This window comes from Mercenaria mercenaria, chromosome 17 (assembly GCF_021730395.1).
Source record: "Mercenaria mercenaria strain notata chromosome 17, MADL_Memer_1, whole genome shotgun sequence".
NCBI classification, from domain to species: Eukaryota; Metazoa; Mollusca; class Bivalvia; order Venerida; family Veneridae; genus Mercenaria; species Mercenaria mercenaria.
In genome coordinates this window covers 70,442,803-70,470,752 of record NC_069377.1, presented here as the reverse complement: position 1 = coordinate 70,470,752, position 27,950 = coordinate 70,442,803, and the positions used below count along the sequence as shown (strand labels likewise).

At 35.9% G+C, this 27,950-nt stretch overlaps 2 protein-coding genes across 2 annotated transcripts in view; both read left to right on the top strand.

Annotated features, from left to right (window-relative positions):
- Window positions 1-27,950, top strand: part of LOC123537032 (baculoviral IAP repeat-containing protein 3-like) — a 70,226-nt gene that overhangs the window by 39,478 nt on the left and 2,798 nt on the right. The window lies entirely within an intron of this gene.
- LOC123537259 (uncharacterized) lies at window positions 4-27,945 on the top strand. Its single transcript, XM_053528570.1, has 6 exons — window positions 4-194; window positions 13,404-14,544; window positions 15,080-15,231; window positions 16,988-17,039; window positions 17,298-17,442; window positions 27,808-27,945. The coding sequence occupies exons 2-5, from the start codon at window positions 13,422-13,424 to the stop codon at window positions 17,339-17,341; spliced, it is 1,371 nt and encodes a 456-aa protein (XP_053384545.1). The 5' UTR covers window positions 4-194; window positions 13,404-13,421; the 3' UTR covers window positions 17,342-17,442; window positions 27,808-27,945.

The window sequence follows — 27,950 nt, the reverse complement described above, 5'->3', positions numbered from 1 at the left end:
ATCACAGATCCGCAGTGACGTATAACGTACGATCTCAAGTTGAATATACTGCTTATTAAAATATTTGAAAACAAAAGAGGAAGTAAGACAGACATTGAATTCTTTGAAACTTTACTGACTTATTTGAAAATCAGGAAATAAGAAAGTTATTTTGAGAAAAACGAAAGAGATTTTTCTGTGTAACCGCGAATGAGGTAAGTGAGCGTTTGTTCTTCATTTCAACTATCGAACATTATGCATTTGGAATTATGATTATTGGGGTTTGAGTGTTAAGTTTATATTGTCTTTAAGCTCGGAAATGAAACAAGTTATTCAGCTTTATTTGATCATTCTTGGTACCTCATTCTAGATGATATCTTATCACAACCAGTGTACACACTGGTTATTCGGGTACCTATTCGAGTGAGCGATACCGCCCTCGTGTGATTTATATACATGTAGGTTGTATAGGGTATATAAAAACAATGCCAACGTATGACACATATTTAAGCATGTTGAACATTTTAAAGACAGAATCGTCCGAGGAAATGCATTAATTCGCACTGATGAAAATATCAGTCCTCAATAATATTGATATGACCTCAAAATTTAAAGAAATGTAACGAAATTCATGTAATTTGACGTTTTGAGACGTATTTTTCTTTGTTCGAAGTTTAGATAACTGAATTTGCCACTCTCCTTGGTAAAACTATGCATACTCAACTACAAAACGAATGGATATCTGCAAGTTATTTTTGTTGATAAAATTTCAATTATATGCATCCTGTCGCTGTTTTTGATGATACCTCTGACGATGGATGAAAATAAACAATGATACCTACCCGTTTGCACATGGGTACCGTCCTCGTTATGTCAATGAACATTTATAAAACTCCCCGCAGCGATTACTTCCGCAATACGGTACACTTAAATGAACGCAGTTAAAGGTAATCGCTTTGAGGATCTGGAAATAAGAACTGGAAATGTGAAACCCGACCTTTAGTAGATCTATTTGATTAGAATGTTAACTTTAAAAATGTAAAGAAATGAGTTAGCAGTATTTCACCAATATCAGTCTTCCCTCACCCCACCCTCTATTCTACATATTCTATCATTTCGCCTACTTGGAGTTTTTCTTTTTCTCCTTCAGTCTCATTATGAAAGCAACCAAACTTGTCGTCGCACCATGCAAAAGTGCTTATGTTAAGACCTTCTTTTTCTTCCTGAAAGGGAAATCGGACCCTGTCTCTGGGCATGTATTCGTATAGGGAGAGGCTGCGGCTTCATAAATCTGCCTTTTATCGTATCTTGTAATTATAAATGCATCCTCCATTAAGTTCGTGCTAATTATGCGACTTATTTACAAGTGCATACAATATACACTACTGTATAAGTGTCTTACAGGTGACTAACTGAAGAAAAAGAAGCAGATATGGAAGTCTGGTTATCAGATCCAATCTCTTTTTAATTAATGTTTGTTCACACACTCCTCACAGCGGTTGTAAACGTTACATGTACGTCAAGGGAGGAAATCTGTGAGATTCAAGATTTCAAGATTTTATTTATAACTGAACCCATACGGGCATCAGTATTATAATAACAATAAATTTAACAAAACAAACACTTAAAGGGCCTACATAAAATAAAACAGTAGTTTTACGGTCATAATAGATCTGATACAAATACTTTGTAAGCTAAAAGATAAAAGACGGTGTACATTTAGAACTAACCAGTGTTTTAACTGGCCAGCAAATAACTGCCTGTGACAAAAACCTATTCCTCCCATTTTTTTTAACGATTTTCTGTACAAACAATGCTAACTTAAAAAGAAGAGTACTATCATTACTATGAAATAAACGTTGAAATGACATTACATTTGACTGTTGAAAGTCATTTGGTATATATTTTACTCTGTCTAAATTTAAGTACGGACATTCTATAATGTAATGAAATTCATCTCCTAAAGATGTATTATTACACAGATAACAAGTCCTGTTCTTGAGCTCAATATTCAAAAATATCCCTCTTTCAACTTGTAACAAATTGTTCCTACATCGGAAATGACACATGGATATTGCGAGATTTGTTGTTAAAACTTTAAAATAATTTTCAAACTCAAAGGTTGTTATAAATATTCTGTAACACAAACATTTTCTGGAAATTTGCAAAGTTATTTTTCATTCCAAGATTGAATAAACTGGCCTTCAACCTCTGTTGTACAATATTGCGGAAATACACTGGTGAAAATACTGATTGATTCAACCAGTATTCAGCAAATCCAAGTTGTTCTAAAAGTTCTTTTACGTATGAAATCCGACAATAATTTACATTTTCTGTTGGAGTCTCTACATGAACCTGTAAAGTATAAAGTTTGTCTTTTTTGTTTACCATTAATAATTGTACACCAGTAGTTCAATATTCTATTTCTAATTATAACATCTATTGGTAAGACACCAAGCTCGCCAAAAAAAATAACATGACATTAGGTGTTGACTTTTTTTCCATGCAATAATATTGGTTGAACCACAGACTCAAATAAACGTAATTGTAAATCAATACTAAGCTGCAACTTCCTACATTTTTTCAACAGAGCATACATATTTTTTCTAGCTTGGTCAACCAAATACATTTTAGTTTTATTGAAGTAACCATTGTTGTTAAATTAAATTCCTAGATAACTGAAGTCATCTACTACTTCAAGTGCCGCATTATTATAATAAAAGGTAGCCTTATTTCGCATTTTCACACGTAAAAATAAATAACAACCTCAGTTTTATTGGAATGAACTGTAAGTTTCCAAATATAACAATATTATGACATATCATTTAATGCAGTTAGTAAATCATTTTCAGATTCTGCAAATAACACTGTATCATCTGCATAAAGTAACAAAAATAACTTGAAAACATTTCTGAAATATCATCATTTAGCAGGTCCTTTACATTGTTTGATAATTCCACTAGTCCTGAAAAAAAAATAGGCATACGTGAGACTAAATCATTCAAGAAAACAGAAAATAAGATTGGTGATAAATTTTCACCTTGTCGTACACCAGTTGAGCTATAATGAAGAAATTTGCTAGACATTAGCTACTCTTTACACAAGATTTGGCTTTATCATATATTGTATATTTAGCCTCAAAGACTTTGTCATCAATGTTATGCTGAAGCAATTCATTCCATAAACACATACGATCGACAGAATCAAACGCTTTCTTGTAATCTACAAAGGCACAATATAAAGGCACAATATAAGAGCAGATTGGTTTGTATATACTTAAACTTACTCCCCTTAGATTCATAATCACCATTTGCAATAAAGAATTAGCAACAGACGATAAGACAGGTAAGACGATATTTTGTTAAAGTTTAAGTATCAGACGAACTGTAATAACTTTGAAATGATGTACAAATTGTTAGCCAGAGCAAGCATAGGGTGGACCCAGTTCACAAAAATTTCTCGTCGTTTTTTTTTTTTTTTTTTTTTTTATTTCCCATCCTTTTAGCTCTGATTTTCAACATTTTGATGATAAGCAAATTCCTCGATGCTTGAATTGTTCGACAAACCTGCAAACCTACTAAACTTCATCTCCTCTTTACCTATCTTATCAAGCGCGTAGCTACCTTTACGCAAATACGCAGCTGCGTAGTGAAAATCTGGCAACCATACACAATTAATTGGCTAGGGTCATGCAACGGAGATGGCTTCATACACTATCATTGCTTACTTCATATTGTGTTTGAAGTACAGTAAACTCCAGTTTTAGCGAACTCATCGGGACAAGCAAGTGCGTTTTCGTTATAACCTGAGTTTGTAATAAAAATAAAGCGAACCTGTTTCTTATAGACATTATTTGTATAGCAAACTGATTAATATGATTAGTTGATTTAACGTGCATTGAAATTCACCAATTGTCTTTGTAGTTTTATAACAATTTATGTACAGTTTTGCAATTTATCTCATAATCCTACAATCTGATTGCTTTAAGCCTTATTTTGTAATAATCCTGACCATGTGAAATATTACAATCATACGCTGTCTAGGAGGAAATTTCTGTAACAAAATTATAATACAGTGTTAACAATTAATAAAATGTTGGTTGAGAAATCGGAAAATATACATTTTCAAGGCTAAAAGCTGTTGAATATGACTTTTTGTATAACACTGCAGACGTAATTTGTCTCGCATAATATTATCTTGAGCTGAGCGCGAAACTATTGTAACGGTATATAAAAAAAAGATATAATAGCTTCACGCTCAGCCTTTGATATCATAGATATATGTTATAATTGTACTTAAGTGTATGAAGTTATCAACTATTACTCCATAGAAAATAAAATTCAATAGAAATCCATTCATTACACCTAGTTAAATCTTACGCTATTGACAATAAATAATAATAAATAACTTTTATTCTTCCAATTATGAAGAGCATAACATATATACATACAATTTACAAGAAAATCGAACATACATGATCAATACACTAAATACAGCACAAGAAGGACACATTGAAATCCAAGGGAAAAAACTTAATTAATTAAGAGAAAAGCAATTATCGCTACAACTCACTCATTTACCGACAATCTTAAGTTGAAAGCTAAAGAAGGCATATATACATACAATCGACAGGAAATCAAACATGCATGTACAATCATTAATTACAGTACATGGAAAACACATTGGAATCTAACAGGCAAAATTCCGCATTTAAATAAAGAAAGGCAATTATCGCTACAACTCACCCATTTACCGACAATCTAAAGTCGAAAGCGAAAGTAAGACCGGGTGAATTGGTTTACTGTTGTAAAAGACTAGCAGTAAGAATACACTGTAAAATGGACAGCCTAATAAGTGAAAGCGAAAGGACTAGGCGCCAAAGCAGTGTGGACATATGTATAATTATACTAGTAAGTGGGATAATCACCTTCTACTTAATGAAATTTGGTGTCTTAACGATAAATCGAACATCCGGAAACAAACTGCAGTACAAGGTAAATAAATATAGGTTAAGGTAATATTTACTTGTTAAGTAATGTAGACAGAAACCAGCATTAACGCGGCTGCTCCAATGATAAAAATAAAATAGGCCTTCATATTCCTATCATAATCCTATTTCTTTATTTTATTAAGAATAAACTACTTACTATTTTGACAAAAAGAATAAAAATAATAACTGTATACAGCTATTAACCTCAAATGGTACATCAGTTTACAATTTTATACAAGTGAGGCAATTCAATATTGCATAACAGCCTATGAATTCCCTATCAACCATTAACCGACGTATGGCAGTTACTTAATCATCCTTTGCAGAACCTTTGCAACTCTATAATTGTGCAATATCAGCCCATCATTGTCAGCCGAAAGCTATATAATGAACCAAGTCTGAGACTCGGGAGACATTGAGAATAGTCTACAGAATACAATCATTCCGCATGTATCTATGATTGAATCCCATAGTATAGGCATATGACTCTCATTTTTAGAGCAAAAGCAAACAAGATGTATCGTCTGATTTTCACAGAGCAAACCACACTTTTTACACTTGACTGTATAACTTGATGACAGAAAATATCCAACAGTAGTCATTAGAAATGAGCACATATGATCAAGTCTGGAGTTGTTTCTCGCCACGAACCACAACGATGCTGGTTTGTTGCACATAACGATTTTAGTAAGTTCTTGCCTGGCCGCGACTAGATTTTCAATACGTTTAGCATTGGCCTTTTGTGTAACAGCTTTAAACAATAATGACTTCCAAGAGCATTTTGACGGGAAAACACCCGACTGAATAAATGAATTCAGAGTTTCCTCCAAGCCATATTTTTGAAGGAGTCTAAATATGTCGGGAATAAATCCACACTTTTGTTTGTCAAAATTCAGGAATCTGATAAGTCTATGAATAAATGTACGCTTGGCCAGATAACTACATGGCAAACGACATAGTTGGCCAAAGAACTGAAGTTTTCTATAGTCAATAATGTTCTCAACAGAGTCTATGTTTAAGGAGCATAAAGCGAAATCTGTTGCAGTTTTAGGTCCAAGTCGCTGCATAAACTTCACACAGAACCGGTGCGAGATTTCTAATCTGTGGATGTCCGAGGAAGAGTAAGAGCTCCAAAGTTCACAGCCGTATAGAGCCTTAGGCAATACAACTGAACAATAAATCGTTCTTGAAGTGATGGGATTTAGCTTGAGTGGATGTATACCACTATTCGCAATATTCAAAAGAGTACCTCGCAACTTGTTACCAGCGTCGTAAATAGGTTTTTGTGTACTTAAGTACCTATCGCATTCCATTCCCAAATGAGTGTAGGATTCTTTTACAATTATAGCTTCATCACCTAAATGAAAATCTTTGTCGACTCCTGAATCAGTTTCATTATAAACAATCACACCACACTTGTTCGCGTTGTAGCAATATCTCCATTTTCGGGAATATTCATAACAGATATTCAACATTTCATCAATCCCGCACTTTGAAAATGAAACTAAAACCATGTCATCAGCAACTGTTGGCGAGCAGACGTTCATGTTATACAAGCAAAACCCATAACCACAATCCTCTAATTGCCTAATTAGACCATTAATAAAGGTAAGATACATTAAGGGAGAGCTTCTCCCTCCTTGTCTGGTTCCTTGCATTACCGGAAAACTGGTCGATGTTAAACCTTGGTATTTTACACAACTGTAAGCGTTTCTATACATTTCTGTGATCGCTATCAATGTCGTATGGTCTATTCCACTTTCAATAAGTTTATAAAACAAGCCATAATGCCATACATTATCGAACGCCTGTTTTCCGTCCAAGTAACAAACATATAGCTTAGAAGAGTATTCACGGGCAAAATATACAGATTCCCGAAGAGCAAATGACGTCATTAGGCAACCCAATTGTTTTTGAAAACCTCCTTGTTGCGCACTTAATGCTTTAAGTAATACGTCTCTGCATCTGGATAACAAAACTAGTTCATACAATTTAAGTGTTACAGAAGACAGAGTTATTGCTCGATAATTGTCAGGGTTGTCTTTCCTTTTCTTTCCACCTTTGTGAAGTGTAACGATTATTCCGCGTTTTAAATCATCTGGGATGTAACCATGTCTCAGCATAAATGTAAATATATTTGCCAGAATTCTTGAAGAAATGTCTTTTGCATAAATTAAATGCTCGTACCGGTATGTTACACAGTCTTGTCCACCAGCTTTACCTTTCGGTAATGTATTTATAGTGTCCGACACAACTTCCGGTAAAACGCGTACACTCTTATCCGTGGTTATAGCACTTAATGTGTCATTAACAACTGACGTTACATTCTGTTTCCAGGTTTCATCGAAATCAGCCGAATCGCTTTGAGAATAAAGAGATCTGAAATAAATTCCCCACTGTTCTGTAACTTGTTCGCGGTCCCTTATGACAATATCGTTAAATTTTATTCCGGCTCCCATTTTACTCTTGGATTTTCTTTTCCTAGAATTAACTAATTTCCAGAATTGAGTTGAGTCTAATTCGGCAGTTTTATCTAGTTCTTGGTCCATCATGGCTAGGTATTTCTCTGAGCTCTGCCTTAACATACGACGGAATACACACTTTGCCGATTTATAGTTTATATATGATAGATTTTCCACACTGCGTGGCCGACCTTCACGACACCAAATATCCCGCATGGCTTTCATTTTCTTGTGAAAATTACAAAGTTCATCGTTCCAAAACGGTTTCAGATATTGTTTGAAAGATTTGGACGGTAACGTTTGGCAAGCACTTTCGAGAAGTTTTGCTGTGAATATGTAATAAGCCCGATCTATTCCATCAGTGTCAAGGTCACAATATTCCAGATTCATCAACTCCCCGTCCGACAACAGTAGGGACTGATACTGCACATTTTATCATCCGTTACCTTATTCCAGTTTACATTATATACATTACAACTTGTAAAAGAGTAACAATTTTCTTCAATATACATGTAAATAGACATAATTATAGGTCTATGCCTGGAGACATTTAAACAATCGTCATCCAGACCTTAAACAACTTTTTTAAAAATCATCAAAACAAGCTTGGTTTTAGATGTCGTTTAGATAATATTATAGCAACACTCCCGCTACGTTTAAATACTTGTTTTATGATTCAATATTGTTGGTACGAAATCTGCCCAATGCTAATGTTAAAGCCTGAAATTTTCATAGTTTCGCACTTCGCCGTTGTGATCTCGCGCTTCGTCTTTCACGCTTTTCTGTCATGGGAAGGCGATACCCGAAGCGCGAGATCAAAATGACAAAGCACGAAATGGAGTTTTTTTTTATTTTTTTTTATTTTTTAGTTTTTTTTTCTCGAAATATTTCGCTTCACCACCGTGATGTTTAGCTTCGCCATCGTGATTTCGCACTTCACGCTTCACAATACGCAAAGTGTTCACAGCGCGAAATCACGATGGCTTCACAGCTCGCCAGTGAAAGAGATGCATGAAGCGCTAAGCGCAAGATCACGATGGCAAACTGCAAAATAATTTAAAAGGAGTAAGAAACATTTTGCAGAATACTGTTTTAGTTGAAGAAAAGATAATAATACATTTTAACGAAGTTGACATAATGCAGACGTCGATGACATTCGCCGAAATATTTTTTCCCTATGCATGGCATCAGTTTCTTATTTGGTACATTTGTAACAATATCATGAAACTAAGCATGTCTTTGTTGACTAGTATTCAGTTTGGAGTTATGGCAAAATTCCTTTTAACAACTCTCGAACATAAACTTATACACACATCTCTTGTTATCCAATCATAATGATGTTTTGAAAGTGTGTTACCACCAACCATCTGTTTTGAATACTGCACACATATAACATGGATCAATGAACCACAAATTGCACGTGCAATATTACACGCATACCTAGTAAAATCAAACATTTTATATCAAACATTAAGAACGAATAAGGTTTTCGTGCAATGTTTAGCTTCAAATACACGCCAAAATGCACCATTTGCGGTTCTCAGATAAAAAATATCTTGGGGAGGATACCAAGACCCCTACGCATTACCTCTGCGTACTATGAAGAATGCCCTAGCTACGCGCTTGTTAATAGAACATCACTTTTTCCAACACCTATTTTTCATGAAAGTTCTATCAGTGAGGGAGTGTAATAGTTCCTAGTAAAATGCCAGTCAGCTGGGTCTGCTACCCTAAAATATGATCACGTCCTCACAATAAACCCCTACTTTCGGTTTCGATCCGCAAAACTTGCAGTGTGGAGTGTAGGCCTATAAACATAAACCATCTCATTTCATGCATCAGGCCCGGATCCAGGGCCCGGCCGAGGGGGCCCGTACCTCCCCAGTTGGCTGAGAAGTGACATACTCATCAAAGATGCACCCTACTATTTTGGCAAAGGAATGATTATTTCTCAAAATTTAGACCCAGAAATATACCAGAGGCCACCATTTCATACCTGTATTTCAAAATTTTCCAGGGGAGAGCCCCCTGACCACCCCACCCCCCAGTCTAGAGGGAAGTATCGTACCCCTCCAATACAAAATTTAGACCTAAAATACACCAGAGGACACCATTTTCTGCCTGTATTTAAAAAATTTCCAGGAGTCCCCCTGGCCCGCCCCCTGACCCCGGAATCCTTGCCTAACGTCAAACATGGGCAAAGGCACCCCCTCAATTACCTTGCAGTGTTGCACCTCGGCAGTGATGTCTTCGTTCAAGACTGGTGCCCACCCCCCCCCCCCCCTCCCAACACACACACACCCCGTCAAAAATTTCTGGATCCGGCCCTGATGTATTCTTGGAGTAAAATTTGTGATTAAAGCACTTGTTCCATACGAATTTTCGAAAAACAAAACATGGAGAAATAAGAATCTGTTTACTACTGGCTTCTTTCGACTACTCTTGACGAAGCACATTTTCGACCGAATTACTGGCTTTATTCTTCAAAACGAAGCTTAGAAACATGGGTCGATCGCAATAAAATATTTGACAAAAATCATAGAATTTCTGAACAAATTTAATTTTGTTTTTGCTATGAACATTTTATACAACTTAAATAACAAGACAACATGTACGGAAGCAATATTCAATTGAAAATACACATAAGAATGTGTGTATGTAGATGGATCTTGATACTAAGTTGATAGCGAATTTGAAGCGAGGTGAGAAGTTTTTCTCCGGATAGGCTGCTTCCAGTGGCTGGAGGGCATAAAAGACCAAAGTTTTATCTTTTTTATCTTTTTTAAAGTTTTATCTTGGCTGGTCATTGCATGTTATCGCTAAATTAGAAAATGGGTCTGCCTCAATGTAATGCTCATTTCATAAACGAGGACGGTATCCGCTCGATTGACAGAAACAACGAGGATGGTACCATGATACATCGTCAGAGGTATCTTTTTTTCTACACACTGTCTTCGAAAAAAATCGATCTAATTTTACTGTGAATCCAGGTTTTGTGAAATGAAAGTAACGGCTAACACATAGAATGACTGCCTTTCATTTCCCTAACAAAAATTTCCTCATATAATCCGAAATAATACCATCAATCGTGAAAATATATACCATCGCCTTAAAATATCTTCATTTTCGCAGTAAAAAACGTATTTTTTCCACAGTTATTCAGATTATATTAGATAGATATTTGACATGGATATAGTTAAGGTATGATCTTACACATTCAGTACTAAAACTTTTCAAATCTTCAGTTAAATACGGAATAATAACCTGTTAAAAGTGTGAATTTCCTGTTCACCAACATGTACATAAATCACACGAGGGCGGTATCGCTCACACGAGTAGGTACCCGAATAACCAGTGTGGTGTATGAGTTTCCCTTTTTGCAAGACCATCTTTATGATGTGACAAGGGAAAGAACCCGTGACCTCCCGCACTGGACGATCTATCATGGGCTTGTTTTATCATTAAGAAGAGTGTGTGCGTGTGTGCGTGCGTGCGTGCGTGCGTGCGTGCGCGTGCATGCGTGCGTGTACGTTTGTGTGCATGTATGTGTGCGTGTTGGACTTATGCACGATCATGCTTACACTGCTGTGGTTTGTGGTCTAGGGAGGCGTGACTTTTTCTTTCGAATTTTCATTCTTGTTCTTCCCCTTCCTCCAAGCCCATTTTTGTGTCTTGTTTGATTTTTTAAGCAACCAGTCTGCTATATTTTCCACTTCAGTTTCGATTTATGACTACTTTAGTTTCAGCAAATACGTGTATAGATATACATTTTTTCCAACGTCACACTTGATACTTTGTTAATATTTACTGAAATATTCAATTATATGTTTTTAAAGGCATCAACACGTCTATACATTTAAATCTCCAATGGAAACTACTTAACTGTATGTTATGTTTCGAGCATCTTGGTTTATCATTGTTTCTATATCTTCAGCAAAAGAAAAAAGTAGCAAAGAAAAAATATTATTTAAGAATTGAATTTTTGTGCGTAAATACGAGTACAAACCACATTCAGTCTTCTTCTCGGATGATTTGCAAGAAGTCCCAATGTGGTAAATACCCGTATAACGCACGAAATATTGCATGCTATCCTTTTATTACATTTTACTGTACCTTGCTACAAAAATAAGTGATTTGCTTTCAATCAAAATAAATGTCATGATATTGATCATATCAACATCTAAATAGATACTGCCAAAAAGGCCTGTCCATGTTCAGTATAATTCGACATCCAATAGAAATATAGTTTCTGGTTTTTATACCCGCGCCGAAGGCAGAGTATAGTTTTGGCGTTGTCCCTCCGTCCGAAGCCATATATCTATGGCATAATGTGAAGTAGTTAAATAAACATTATATAGATGTTAACTGCTGAAGGGCAATGCCATCCTATATCTTATTCATATTGGTTGAGGAAGACAAGATTTATGGCCCTTTGATATTGTATATACAGTGTTTATATTCGTTTTATTTTTGTCCGTCCGGAGACATATCTCAGAATTTGTTGTAGGGTTTCAATAAAACGTTGCGGTAATGTTAAATGCTATACAAAACATTCGGCCCTGCAAGTATCAGTTGGATTGCTTGAGGAAGAGAAAATTTATGCCCCTTTGTACTTATATATATAGTATATAAATAGTCCATTTTCTGTCAGTCCAGAGTCATATCTCAGACATGGTTAAAAGAATTTCAATAAAGCAAAGTAGACACGTTAACTGCTATAGAGCGATGCGGCCCTGCAAGTGCCCTTAAAAAGGGTTGAGGAGTACAAGATTTATGGCTCTTTGATATTGTATATAGATTTCAATAACACGTGGTAGAAATGTTAAATGCTCTAGGGAAATGTAGCCCCTGCAAGTTTAAGACAGATTGCTTGAAAAAACGAGATGTATGGCCCTTTGCATAAATAGTGTTTTATTCCATTTTCTGTCCGTTCGAAGTCATATTTCAGACATGGTTCGAAGGATTTCAATAAAGCTGTACATACATTTACTGAAACACTCATATTCCTATGTACTAATATAAACCGTAATTTGGAAATGTGACCTTGCACGATTCAGTGAAAATGCTTAAGGTACACATTAGTCATGGCATTTACTACTTATATAATGCTTACTATACAGTGCATTTCTTTGCAAATTCAATGTCATTTTATGTCCATTTTTGCGGTGGACCAAGTTCAGTACATAGCTTTCTTGGAGACTGTTGCAATGTATGCATTCTGGTCACTGGGGTCAAGGTCAGTGTCACCGTTACTAAAATCAGAAAATTGTTTCTGATCAATAACTTCAGTAAGGTATAGAATTGCGTCTAAACTAAGAGATAAGGAAGTTTGCATTGAGATGATGGCTTAAGATGAATTGTGGATTGCATTGGTCAAGGTCAAGATCATCGTTATAAAAAAAGAGATGTGTTCTCTCACGATAACTTCATTTAGGAATGATGTAAGCAGAACAATGCTGGTAAATAGGTAGCTTTCATAGAGACCATTATGCATTTGTTTTTGTTTGCCTTTGTTTTGTTTTGTATGTTGTTTTTTAATTGTTGTTGTTGTTTTTGCGTGGGTGGGGGTGGGAGGGGCTTTCATTTTAGTAGCTTGGGTCAAAGTCATTGTTACTAAATCTAGAAAAACGGTTTCCGATCCGTAATCAAGAATGAAAAGCTTTCAAGAAGACTGAAATTCAATTGCATTTAAATGCTTTATTTTAGGCAGACAATACTTCTTCAGAGGTGAAACCTTCATTCGGCGGGAAATACCAAAGTCGTTAAATCCAGTGAAAAAAAGCATATATTCTTGTTTCTTTTCTTTTTTTTACCTAGTTCTCGGTGCTTCCGAGGGATCTACTTTCTAGATTTTATTGTTTATATGAAATTAAAGATATACAAAATAATATTTATATAGCGAATATGAAAATATATAAATGAAAAAAAAATCATAAAATGTGTATATCTATTATAATTTACAACATTTACAGTCCAAAACCGTAGATGATATGGACAAGCGCCGAAAGAACAAAAATTCTTCACTCAGACGACGGAAAGTAGACAAATTTCAGAATAAAGACCATGTAAATACACCAAAACAAAACATTAAATGCGGCACTATTGACACCATTACTGTTTCAGTGGAAGAAGATCAGGAAAGTGTTGTCTTGTCTCTGAAAACAATAGCCGATAGATTCACTGATGGTTGCATTTTATTTGATTATGGAAAATTAACTGTATACTTAAACGTAAGAGCTGACCTTCTAGCTGATATAGAGAACACAAGTGTTGCTAATCAGATGGACTTTTCACTCCTGCATGATGTATACAACAGTTACAAAACATTCTTACTGTACAGTAATAAAGATGGCAAGAAAAAGATTTTGCCGAAAAACATGTACTTCCAAACAATAATTGAACGAATTGAGAAAGGAGTCTTTGACAACGGAAATGTTTCTTCACATGTATTCGTATTGCTACGAGAATTGACAAACTCCAAACAAGAGTGTAAGAGCAAACTGAATGAAGACACAAACAATGATTCAGAGTGTTGTACAAAGAACAAATCTGCAACACAGCTACAAGCATACCGTCAAAAGCAAAGCCATTATCATAAAGAAATTATCAACAAAACCACAACGGAATTAAATTGTCGACGAAATGTTTCTCTGCAAAGTTCGAAGATTTGTCTTGGCAATGTAAAAGTGATTAAGCCTTTGCTGAAACATGTACCTTCGCTTCCACGGTTACCTTCACCTATACCTCGATTAAAGATCTTTTCATGTTTCCCGTTCGAAGAACAATTACATTATCCGAACACAGCTTCCGAGGAACAACGTGATGACGAACAGATTCATAGCGCACAAGTTGTCTCTAATGTCAATTCAGTTGTCCATGGAGAACGCTTATCCAGCCATCAGCAAGATGCCAGCAATGGATTTTATTCTCCTGTTACCAGCCATGCACAATCTGATATACGAGGAACAGAACGTCCAGTCCAACAACGACCTCAAGTTCCACCTCGACACCCTAACTATTCCCACTATGCTGAGAGATTGATGTCATTTACAGAATGGAAGCACAGAAGTCCGCAACCTGAAACACTCAGCCAAGCAGGGTTCTTTTTCACAAGTACGTATACCTTATGCCTAGTTTGATAAGCTACTGTTATATAGTGCAGTAAGAAACAGGAAGTGTTTTCGCACATGGGCGTGACCGAGCGTACTTTAGTTGCTACTTACTCGTTATTGTCGAAGTATTTATACAAATATGGCAAATACAGCAGGTTACATAACCATCCACACACACTCGTCTACGGTCAGTGTGTTCCAGCAATTAAGAACAATAAATTAAAATAAATTACTGAAAATGCTTTAATTCCATAGTCCGTCGACATTTTCTACCCTTTCCCCGCCATTTTTAAACCAGAAGAACCCGGTTCACACGCTAGTTAAACTGTTTTAAAATAAATTACGTCATACCCATTAACTAGAGGCAGTTCGATGCCACAATAGTTAAGCTATAGTTACAATAGTAGGTAATCAAAATAGGCCTTTAATATTTGTTTTCAGAGTGCTCCAAGCTATTTATATTTATTTCATTGTTAAAACAAACAATATTTGTTATAATATAAATGTGTACTTCTTTATATTACCCATTACTTTAGAACAAGGTGATTTGGTACGTTGCTTTCAATGTGGAATTGGATTGAAAGACTTCTCACTAGATGATGATCCTCTTTTAGAACATGTCCGGCATTCAAGGCAGTGTCCATTTCTTCCAGAACTTCTTGGTGACGATGGGCTGGCAATGTATCAGGTAATTACATTTTTCCTCATATATTTTAGAAGTATAGAATGCAACCAAGCAAAATAATAGCAGATTCATACTGTACAACAGTGTGCCTGTCTCTGACTCAGAGTGCTTTACACTGTATAATTTTCGACAGCAAAATACTGTCTTCTTTAGCACTAAACTGTGGCTGTTGCTTTTATGACCTGGTCAAGTCACGTGACTGGAAAAGCGGATGGTATACGGGAGGTATTTGCAGTCACTTCGTCTCTGTTCAGGGATGGCCTTCACCGTCGAATCTCGATGTCTTCCATATTTTTGCGTTTGAGACTGGCCAGAATGATTGTTTCCAGTTTTTGTAATGTAAACGGTGTTTTGCAATGTTGATGTATTTTAGATGAGTTGTCGGTCACATGTTCTGTCATTCTGGTTTACAGGCTCCTTTCGGTTTCACCTACATTCTACAGCACATTATTCACATTTAAGCATGTAAATTACCCCACACCTCTCGTCTATTTTGTCCCTAAAACGATAGTGTGTTATTTCCCGTAAATAGAACAAAAGGACAAAAGTTCAACGGTAAAGCAACGTTTTAATAACGCAGCCGCCTATACAGCACTCCGAATAGAAATATAGGTATATATGTGAAACTGTATACACGCACAGAGTGGCAGAGCACATGTACACAGTAATACAAACGAACGTAGTAATAACAAAGAAGCTACAAACAGACACAAAACATGGGGGTAAAAGTGAGATTAGGTGCACCAAAAACTGGTTTAAGCTCCCCAAAGTCGTGTCCAGATGTTTTCCTTTATTTTTTGTTTTGTCATAGTGTGTGCGCGTGGGGGGGGTGCGTGCGTGCGTGCGTGCGTGCGAGTTGGTCGAGTGCGCATCCGCATGCTTGGGGCTGCGTTTTTGGAAAGTGGCTTTCCCTGATGGATATTTATCCTTGTTTTTTTTCACTCTAAGCTCTACCATTTTCCTGTATGACAAAGCAGTGTAAATAAAATTACATCCCGCCAGGTGAATCCCTGACCACACAAAGGAGTAACCACTGGAAGACATTGAAAAACAAAAACAAAATGCTCATGTAAAATATATACATCAAAAACCATGGAACCGTAAAAATTTGTATATGATGACTTTGCAGAAGCTAGAGCACAAAGCGAAACACCATTAGAGGCACGACGAAACAAAGCAGGGGACAGGGAGATTTATGAGCTAGCTACCATAGAGTCCCCAACCTTTTCCGTCATTGCACTATCAAAGAGGAAAGAGTGATGACGAACTGTAAAAGGGCTAAATACCTAACATACTGTGTGCTCCAGAGCAATACGGTCATAGCCTCTTGCGATAAAAAGTGTTTAAAAATTAATAATAGTCGGAATTGGCTATGCCCTAGAACCTAGCACCTGTCAAGGTGACAACATTGACAACATCAAAACTAAAGTCAACTCTCTTATCATATGTTTTTTACGTCTAATACCATTATAAATGGAGAGATGTAGATCTAAATACAAAGCAATGGTATCAGCATGGGTCAGGTTACATGACCAGTAGTCACAGTTCAGTGCTAAGGAAGAGAAGACAGTGTTAGACTGTCTAAAATTACATAATACTTGTTCTGAATCTAAGAAAATATACGTAATTAATCACCCAGAGCATAGAAACAACCTGTTTAATTGTAAAAGCAGACAAGACTCTGTTCATGAGAGGTAATGAAACCTCTCACACTCCTAGCACAGGTGTAAGCGTAAATCTCATTGAAATTATATTACAGAACAGACTACAAGCTGTCGATCCTGAATACAATCGTCAACAGCAATGGGCCGGTATGTATTTACATTAAGCATCATTTCATGAGATGAGGAAATTTATCATTAAAGAATTTGATGCAAACGATTTAATACTATGATATCTCATATAACATGCTAAACATTCGACGATATTGGTGAAGCAGTTAATTAGCATTCTCAAAGTTCTTCGCACTGTATTAGCTAAACTATAAAACCGCTGAAAATAATCAGTATGAAGTATATTTTATTGGATATTAATATTAATAGTTTCTTCCCCTTTTTCCAATTCTTCAGAGACAGAGAGGTTCAGCAACACGATCAAGCTACTGCCATCCTGAATATCAAACAATGCAAGCTCGTCTTTCATCATTTATAAACTGGCCTGAAGATTTGACACAGACACCTCAACAGTTGGCTGAAGCCGGGCTATATTACACTGGTAAATAAACTTTATTAAACAATTTTCACTTAGTCTTATTATAACGAAATAACAAGTGAACAATTACATGTAGTTAGATGTAGTTCAGAATTATGAGCATATTTGTAGACTGATAAAAATGGTTGTTTTGTACATTAGTTTATAGTTTTGAAACAGCCTTTTGTATTTTGACTTGAATTCATCTAATGGTCTACATATCATACCCTATCTCAGGCGGTGAACAGTTTATTTAAGTCAGTGGCAACGAAACGGGATTGTTGTTTATAAACGAAAATTGATGAAAAAGTGTATCTGAAAATAAAACAAAACAAACAAAATCAAACTATTTTAACTTAGAGCCCCATCCCTTTTCGCAGGGTCGAGTATTGCAAAGTTAATCTATACTGCACCTCATGCATTACATTGGCCTCGATGACCTTTAAATGCATTGATTTCAATGTAATATACAAACATGATAATTTGAAACAAATAAAACGAATTGCTTTTAACAACCATTAATATGATATCAATATTTTACTTTTCTAAATTGGTGGTAATATAGAGAAAAAAACTGTAATGAATTACTTTATCATACTACAGGAAAGTCTTAATCTTATTACAAAATTATTTCAATTTCTATCCATTGATGATAAAGTCTCGAAAAAAATATCCTTAAATCGTTTACTACTATGTATTGTTATGACCTTTGATATTGGGGTCTGGGTTTTGCGCGTGTCAAGTCTGCCCATTATGGGACAATTTGTTTCAAGTTATAGGAAAATCCCTTAATAAATGGTAGAGTCATGGACCAGATACGAACATGTGGACAGACTGAATGACGGACTGGTTTAAAGTTCTTGAAGCCGGTCCTAGGACCAGAAGGGGACTAATGATGCTTTTGCTGCTACAAGAAAGGAACTTCATTCTGTCAGTTTGTAACTCCTGTGCTGGTTGTGGTTGAATGATAAAAGCTATATGTTAACTTTGTCGATTAAAGGGACACAACTCTGATGTTATTTAGAAATGTTCAAAACCGGACCAGACCTCTTATGTTTATGATTGCCATGCAAGTTTTGTTAACATCTGTTGGTAATATCACATGTAAAGGCTGTAGGATAAATATCACATGTGCCTGACATCATGAAATGAAAGGCAACAAACCGTTTCTTACCTCACGAATACCCAGAGGCCCGTGTTTCACATAGGCCAGTTGCAATCTATGGATACCTGAAAAATAGTGGAAACGGAGCTAATTATGCTAAACATGATGCAATAAATGTTATCTTATAATAAGAGAAATGACCAAAGATGATTCATTCCTTTGCTAAAAGCTTGTCTGAAAAGGTCGTCTTCAATTTAATTGCACATGGTGCACAACGAGAAATATCATCAGAAAGGTCTGTTTTTGACCATTAAAATCATATCTTATACACTTATATCTCTATGCTGTACAACTTAAGAGTGAGTTGGGTTTTACGGCGAATCGACACAAAATGGTCATATATCGCCGAGGTACAACTTAAGATACAATCGATGTATTGTTGAATACATTGCGACTACTTTGATGCTTTGGTAGTGAAATAGAGCATATATGAGGCAACTGGAGACATTACTGTAGTGATTAATACCCCAGTGTGAATGATGTTTGAGTCAAACAGATTTCAGTTATAACAGAGAAAGGATAAAAACATTAACCAGAGTTTCTGTGTATAAAAGGACGAAGTTTATGGATTTTTTCTGCAAATATTATTCACATTGTGACATATGGTGTGGAAGAAGTATTTTAAGTTTGTTGATTCAAAACCATTTAGTAATGTCCAAGATAAGTTGAAAGTGCATAAAAATAACTAGAAATTCAAAAGAAGGGGATATAGTCCATAAACCATTCGAAACGGAGTTACGAACCTTGTGTCATATGATGTCGGTGATAACATATGTCAAGTAATATAAGTATATATCAATTCAATTCAGTAAAACAGAGAAGCATCAAAACTTTAACCTGAAAAGTAAGTAAAAGGGCATTATTCGCGGAACAATGGTAGAGCGAAAGTGCATCTAAACCTGAATTATAATTTAAAACGGGGTGACCATCATGAAATATTGGAGCCAGAGTTATTGACCTTGTGTCTGTAGCGGTTTTGACTTTTATTCATCGTATGATAACTCTTGTAACATACTACTTGAATACCTCCCTTGTTTTTCTCAAGAACTGTATAATGCATTTATTTTTATGTATTAGACTACGAAATGTTCCACACTTTAAAATTTCATGTCTTTTTATAAGTTGTTTTATTAGATACAAACTGTCAACTTTGTGTAGACAATTGCCGAACCATTTAGATTGTCGTTTCTCGGCTTATTTATAATCTCTTTTTCAGCTCTAATCTGGAAGAAATGTTTAACTCCCGTCCTATATACGGTATTAATTCAAGGTTCCAGACGGCCATATTCCGTTCTGGAGCCTACATTATAAGTCTCACACTGCATATAAGGGTGTTACACAGTTCTGGCATCATTATTCTGTCCAGCGCAATGCATTTGTGAACTTTTCACTTTATTCTATAATTTATAAGTAATTAAGGTTTTCCTGTATTCACGCTCATTTGCATTTACAAAGAGGTTAACGAACGGCCAAATTCCGATCTGTGCCACCAGGGAAGGTTCCGACAGTGGATTCCCGAACATTTTGATAGATGGTCTTCTTAATTGTAGTCGGCTGATAATATTTAAGTGCAATCGCTTATCTAAAGGTGTTTTATTATTGCTTTTGTACGTTCTGATTTCTTACTTAGGTGTTACTGTTATAGGGTCACATATGTTACTTGTCTTTAAGGGACTATTCTGTTTGATTATGCATTTTGTGTATTAAGAGATAAGCCTTCTGTTCTTGAATTATTAAGGTCACTATATGGTAAATTAGGGTTAATCTGTCAAATTTTTACGGATAAAACTTTAGGTTCACTGCTAGTGAAATTAGTATAAATTTATACGTTAATAGCTGGAGTTTTTCTTTAAATGAATAAAGTCATAAACGGTTTATCAGCTTGGTTCTTTCTTTGTTGGCTGGATTTTAGTCAATGGATATACCCAGAGTCGAACCTAGGAGACAGTAACCTCCCTGATATATCACAGCAAATCTTATTGCCAGGGTCGGACAAAGTTCGAATCCCAGTAGGATAAGGTCCATATACCGAACACAGGTGGAACTCAAGAGATAGAGTCATTCTGCCTCACGGGATCGGCTGGTGCGAGGTCATATATCTATTTGGCCTTGACCGGTGTGTCCTACCGGCCATAAAAGTATTTGCTTGACCCTTGGCGGTACAACAACAACAACCATCCTACGCAAAACGGTTACATGTCATCTGATGCAAGTGACGACGTGGAGCAACTGTTTTAAGTTTGAATAAAATCCATTTGGTAACAAGCAAATTCAGAGAAAAGTTATCCTTCGCTGAACGAGACAACGGTTTCATCCTAATATTTTTCAAAATAGATATCAGTTTGGCCACAATATCTCATCCTTCACTAAAGTTATTGACAATTAGACAGAAGTAATGCCAACATTGTATGGCACATGCATTGAAAATGCTTAATAGAATAAGTAATATTTTAAAGTAAAAATAAGGTCATAACTGTAAAAAAAAACGGAAACAAAATTCCAGAAATAATGGCCCTGTCTAATTCATTTGATGATGTATATGAAGATTCATTTCAGTTGAGTGGGAAAATGTAGGAGGAGTTGAGTACACAATGTTAAGATGTAATAATTGTAAAATTTCAAAGACCCAAAAGTGTCAAACTTCAAGAAAAAAAATGCAGTCCAAAGTCCTTCCCAAAAAGGGCCATAACTCCAGATATAATTATTGGATATGGAAATCTCAACAATATGAGCATGTCCACTTCGTGCTTCATTTCAGTTGAACTGTAGGAGGAAACCGAGGCAATGAAAACAATAATTAGTAATAATGGGACCGGGTAGATCTATGTGAACTTGTCTATGAATATAAAACGTGTTTTTGTCAACGTGATTCATGTATACCTGGTAGCACATCCCGTTTTATTCAAACAACATTTTTGGGCGTGTATAGGTTCAGATAATCAATGAATAGTAAGAAATGCACATTGCTATGAACAAGTCACATTGTTTTTAAAAGGATATTAAGGCTTCATAATCATCATATCAATACACTGTAGTAGTGTACTTGAACATCTTTGAGTCTGTAGCTCTGGGGCCTGTTTCACAAAACTTCTTAAGAAAGTTTATTAACGTACGAACTTCTTACACATTTCATACGACAACAAAGCTGTTTCATAAGAGTTCTTGCATCGTACGAAATTGCGATTTTAAGAAAATATTTGCGAAGTTAAAATATCCGTCGAACGTACTTCGTATATACAGTAAAACATAACAAAATGATGAATATGTTTTGCTATGATTTTCTTTCATTTTTGCAAAATCCTTTACATTGAAGAATGGAAATAACCGATCATATTTATTTGTTATCAGACTATTAATATTAACTTCCTGTCAAGAAACTGTGAGAAACTTCTAATGCATATATCCCCTGTAGCTATATACAAAATTCAGCTATTAATGAGTCACTTAACAAGAAGTTGAAAGTTATTAAATATGCCGCCAAAGTAGTATGGAGTGATCAAATAGAAACTGCGGATGAGTTTAAGTCTAAATGTACCAAATTAAGCGTTGTTAGTATATAAGCCACAAGAAGGGTCTGAGATAGATAGAGGATATTTGTTTGTTTTGAGTGAATATGGAATATATCTCACTGAGAAAATTTCAAATATTTTCACCAGCGCGCAGGCAATCATATTTTATCGAAGATTCATATATATGTTTTAGATCTATACATAGAGCTCCGAATTCGGCTACCCATATCGGGCCTCAGTCAGAGCTCTATTCCCTTCCATTCAAAAATATGCAATATAAGGTTTCTGCTAATGTATGTTCTATATACGCATTTTGCCAAAAAAAATTTTACTTCGCTAACTGATTGCCACTTTTTCTACATTTCTATGAAGTCGACTCTTTCCGCAATGTTCTGATGATTACTTTTAGTTGTGTTTCTCCGTATCAATCGCGCATCCAAATCGTAGTCTGGTTCCCGTCGTACTGCAAACAGATAACGATAGTAGGGGCAGGTAATCCAGACTAATCCAAATCGATGCGGGACGCCATGTTGAATTTGACCATAAGGTATCATGGGAAATATGCAAATTAGGTAGGTCAATGAAAATGTTAAGTAATTACATTACGGGAAATGAATCAAATTCCACGTCTCACGAGCGGCTCGAAACTAATTTTGATAGTTGCGAAATTGTCCTGTTCTGAATAAACAAAAGTTATTTTTAAAAAGAAATTTATATGAACATTTATAAGGTAAACTGACTCACTGTTAATCTTCCAAAGTTGTGATCCCTCCAAAATTTACAATTCACAAACAAATTTATTTTAATTGTCTGTCTCCTCGACGACATCATAAGTCGGACTTCGTCGATCATCTCGATGAAATCCAGGCACCGATCGCACCATGCTTTTGAAACGATGTTTCATTGAATTCAGCATCATTTCCAAAAGCATGGTTCAAAGATAACCTGTAGTTTAGTATCCTTATTGAATTATTTCCAGTTCCTTTAGCAATCATTTTTCCAACAGTTTTAATAAATAAATAAATAGAATATGGTTAGTCTCTATGTTCGCGTCCTTGCTGATACTGTTTCACTTCTCCGAAACGGGTGACGTATGAGACAAATGACGTAAGAAGACCGAGAGCTTCATGCAAATTTACATGAGGCGCATATGGGGATACTGTACTCAGTATACTGAACTTCTACAATAGATTGTCAATTTGTCAGGGCTCTTTCTCCGAACAGTTTATTTGTAACATAGACATGTTACGTAGTTGTCTAGAAATATATTACAACTCACTTTTTAATAGAGGAGGCGAGTTCCGTTTTGAAGAAGCAGTCCATCTTGATAAAGAAATTGTATTTTATAGTTTGGCCTTAAGAAAAATATTTGTTTCCGGTAACATGCTAAAAATATTAGGGTAGGTAGATCTAGGTCGGATTTTTGTTTGGGATTTTTTTTTATTAAGGGAGATTTTTCGGAAATTATTTTTTTGTCAAAAATGAATACAAATAATGGGGTTATGCCGCTAGAGTATCAGTATCAGTAAATTGATTTCTAACATCACTGACCATGTTTAAAGCATAAAAAGTGCATTCTCCAAAGCCATAAAAACATTTAGGGTCGGACCAAAAATTTAGGGCAGGTCGGGATACCAGATCTAGAAACACTTTTTTATGCGTTATCATGCCTTTACTTAATTTTCGACTCGTAATATTACATATTACACATATGTGCATAGTATAATAGATTATGAGTCAGTAAGGTTTAAAAAATGAAAATATGAAAATTTAGGGACAAGTAAACATCGATGTTTAATTTCTTGTAGATCTAGGACGTTGAATAAATGTCTTGGTTATTAAGAATGAAACTATAAAAAATCACTGTACAGCTGAACTTATTTTCATGTTGAACAGAAGTCACTTAAGTCAGTGATATTAACGATTACTCCCCTCCCCCTCCCCCTCCCCACCCACACACATATACACGCCCGGACGCTCACTTTCCCTCAAAGTTCTGCGTCTTTGAGGCAAGGAACCTTGCACTATTTTCACACATATATAATTTTTTTCTTCAACATGATGTTAGCCCGCCCGCCTAGCTCAATAGGGAGAAGAACGCAGATCTCCGGATCTCGGGGTCGGGAGTTCGAGTCCCGGGCGAGGCGTATGTTTTCCGTGACGATCAACATGGTCTTGCTCATAGAATGGGGAGAGACATGTAAATCTTAGTACCGTTTTAGCTATTGGTTACCTCAAAAGTTTGGCGGCAAATCTGTACGTGTCTTCCATGTGACCCCTTCGTTAATGACCGCCTGCTTATTTAATTTTAAATTTATGTGATTTTCCCGTCCTAATTTGAAAATGTTAGTATACAAGTATGACTTTAAGAGAACGGAAATTTCCATAGAGATACTGCAAGTTTATTCTAATCATATTACATATATATTATTTGCAATTTCCCGAGGGATTGTTTATGTCCGAGTCCATGAGACATTCTGCAGATGTTAACACACGGAAACATGTGTTTTAATTTTTACTCTTATTTTGGTATTGGATGAAGTGTTCAAAAACAATCGGCTTCTCTCATACGAATATGCTTTAAATTAGCGTTCCTGTGTCGTTAACACAATTTACAATTAATTACGCACCAGTCTATAAAGAAGACGTCACCGTCGAGGCGCATAGCGCTGACAGCCGGTAGGTATTGGAGGGGACCTCTGCCCATATAAGGGGCTTGGGGTTAGGGGGTCTCTCGCCTGGATATTTTTTAATACAGACTGGTGAGACATCCCCCTCATTATAGGGGGTTCAGGGGGCTCTTCCGCTGGGAAGATTTGAAATACAGACATGAAATGGTGGCCTTTGGTGCATTTTGAGTTAATATAATGAGTATAGGTCACTTCTCAGTCAACGAGGTTGGGGGAGGGGGGAGCACGAGCTGGATCCGGGCCTCAAGTCCGTATCTGACAGTCATTAAGACAAGTGAATGGTGAAACAAATTTTACGTGTTTGATATAAATTGGTAGGGGTGAGTTATGTCAATTTCTGTATTTACTTTATAAATATAAATTTATGTAATATTTCTAACCGTAGACATCGATTTCGAAGAGTCAGTGGTTATGAAGTTTGAGCACACAGCGCTTGCTCCTGCCCTAATATCATGTTACTCAAACTCCTGATTGAAAACAACTTGATGTCAACATCTTCGTAAGGGGAGCGCTGGTCTAGTGGTTAAGGTGTCGGTCGCAGTTCATAGTTTCAAGCCCAACTGAAGTCACGACCGCATCTTCTCATATATGACACTAGTAGACTTGCTTTTTCAGGAAGCGGACTCGAGAGTTGGTCAAATAAACTTGAAGCTTTTATCAAAATCGAGTTCAAATAAATTTGTTTTAACTAACACCTTAGTGTATTATGAAAAAAAAATCAATTACATTCTTCCCTCAGTTGTTTATAAATTTACGGTACTGGTAAGATGCGTATCGTAAACAATAAACCCGTTAAGTACCTCATTTTCTTTACACGCATAATTATGACCCATGGTCAATTAAGAATCAAGAGCAGCCACTTTTACCATATCCGGATAGTAACACAACATATTTAAAAAAAAAAAACATTCATCACTATTTTTTGATTATCTTTAGAAATAAAGTTAAGATTTTATGTTCTACAACAGACAGGCATTTCCCACCACAATTTCAAAGAAACCCGTGGGAAACCGCACGTTTGACCCCAGTGATTGGCATATTTGTGACGTCATTACAATGTAGAGAAATTCCTAAAATGGCGGCCGCTGTTTAAAAACATGACAAAATCACAGCGGTGAAGAAAACGTTTTTCTTGCAAATTAGAAGCATCAACACTGATTCAAATGGTATTCAGTATAAAAAAGGACAATTTATGTTTATTTATTTCTATACAAAATTTTCCAAAATCCTTGCATGGAGTTGCATTGCACATTCTAAATTCTCCTTCTTATATTCACATTTTTTGACAGGAGTGGCCTTTGACGTCAAACGGCAGCATGTCAATACATGCGACCAGCTGTTTAGACGGCATAGAGGCTATGACTAATATATGTTTATAAAGCGATAAATGTGGATGGTGTTAAAATTGCTGTTAACCCCGCCGCAGTTGCAAAATACATACATATCTAGGTTTAGATCCGAATAACAATATATTAATTTGTTGTCTGTAAGAGAATCATTTTGAACCATAGAATGCAACCAAACAAAATATACTAGACTCGATTTGATTGTGAATGAAGTCTGTTCACGAGAGGTGATGAAATGTGCATCATCAGTTGAACAGAATGTTCATATTAGAACACAATGCTACAGATATTTGTTCCCCGCCTATTTCGAAGGAAAATGGGAGTAGAAGCTGATGGGTTTTTCCGTCCGTCACACTTTGTGTGCGGTCCGTAACTCTGCCATCCATGAAGGGATGTTGGAACATACTTGGCACAAACTGTCCCCATAGTGAGAAAACGTGTCGCATGCAAGACCCAGGCCTCTAACTCGAAGTTTAAGATCACACTTGGATGTCAAATGTAAATAGGATTTGTTTCGTGTTCGGTCCAAAACTCCGCCATTCATCATTCGTCAAGATATTCCCAATAGTGAGACGAGTGTCGCGCACAAGAGCCATATCCCTAATTCAGGGGTTAAGGTCACACTTGGTGGTCACATATTAAGAGCGCCAGTTTCATGCCCGGTCAAAAACTCTACCATCAAAGGATTTAAAACCTATTTTCACAAATGTTTCGTACAATGCGGCGAGACAACGTGTCGCGTGTAAGACCCAGACACCTGTCTCAAAGGTTAAGGTTGCGATTAGAAGTCAAACATGATAGGCTATTTTTGTGTGAACAATATCTTTACTTTGATAGATATTCGAGTAAACTGGCACACACAATTGCAATAGCAAATTGATTTAAGGCATGTAAGACATCTATCTCAAGGTCAGTGTTACCCCTTTTGTCTGGTCTGTAACTTTTGTGCATGGATGTGTATTCAAATAAGTTGGCATAAATATGTCTCATATGCAATACCAAGACCCTGGACCCAAGTTAACTGTCATTTTCTTTGTTGGTTTATTAAACTACTTCCCTTTTCTATTATATGTATAATACATGTGTTTTTTATCCGTTTTCCAAGTAATTTTAAAATGAAATTATGTTTTAAGTAAGATGATTGGGATTGGCAGATATAAAAAAAAAGCTGTAAACAATTGTAGATTACCAGAATGCAAACCCAGATAAAAGCTGTAACTTTAGTGTTTATTTATGTAAATACAGCATATTGGGTTGGTATGCAGTACTTACATTGTTTAACACTTGTTATAACATTTTCTGCAAGTTTAACTAGTACCATATAATTGTTGTCTTCCAAAGTCATGTATTTCATTTGTTTATTAATTACCTCCTTTAAATGTTTGTGAGACGCCTTTGGATATGTTAGTCATAAAAATGCGCTATATAAATCCGGTCTGATATAATATGATAAAATGTTTCATTACATTTTTATTTCTTTTTTCTTACCAATCTAAAAGTAAACTCGCTTTAAATCTTTAGAATACAGATATTAGCATTTTAAAGCATTCAACAAATTATATATTTCCAGACATTTTCTCACTACATACCTCTTCATGAACTATATGATATATAGAGCTAGTTGTAAGAATAGCAATTTGTTTGGCACAATATTGGTACATCTGTAATGATTTTATAAGGTTTCGAAGACCAAGTGCAATGTTTTGCCTGTGGCGGCGGGTTACGATGGGAACCTGAAGACGACCCTTGGACAGAACACTGCAGATGGTTTCCCGCGTGCCCTTATGCTTTGGAACAAAAAGAAGAACAGTTCATAGCTCTC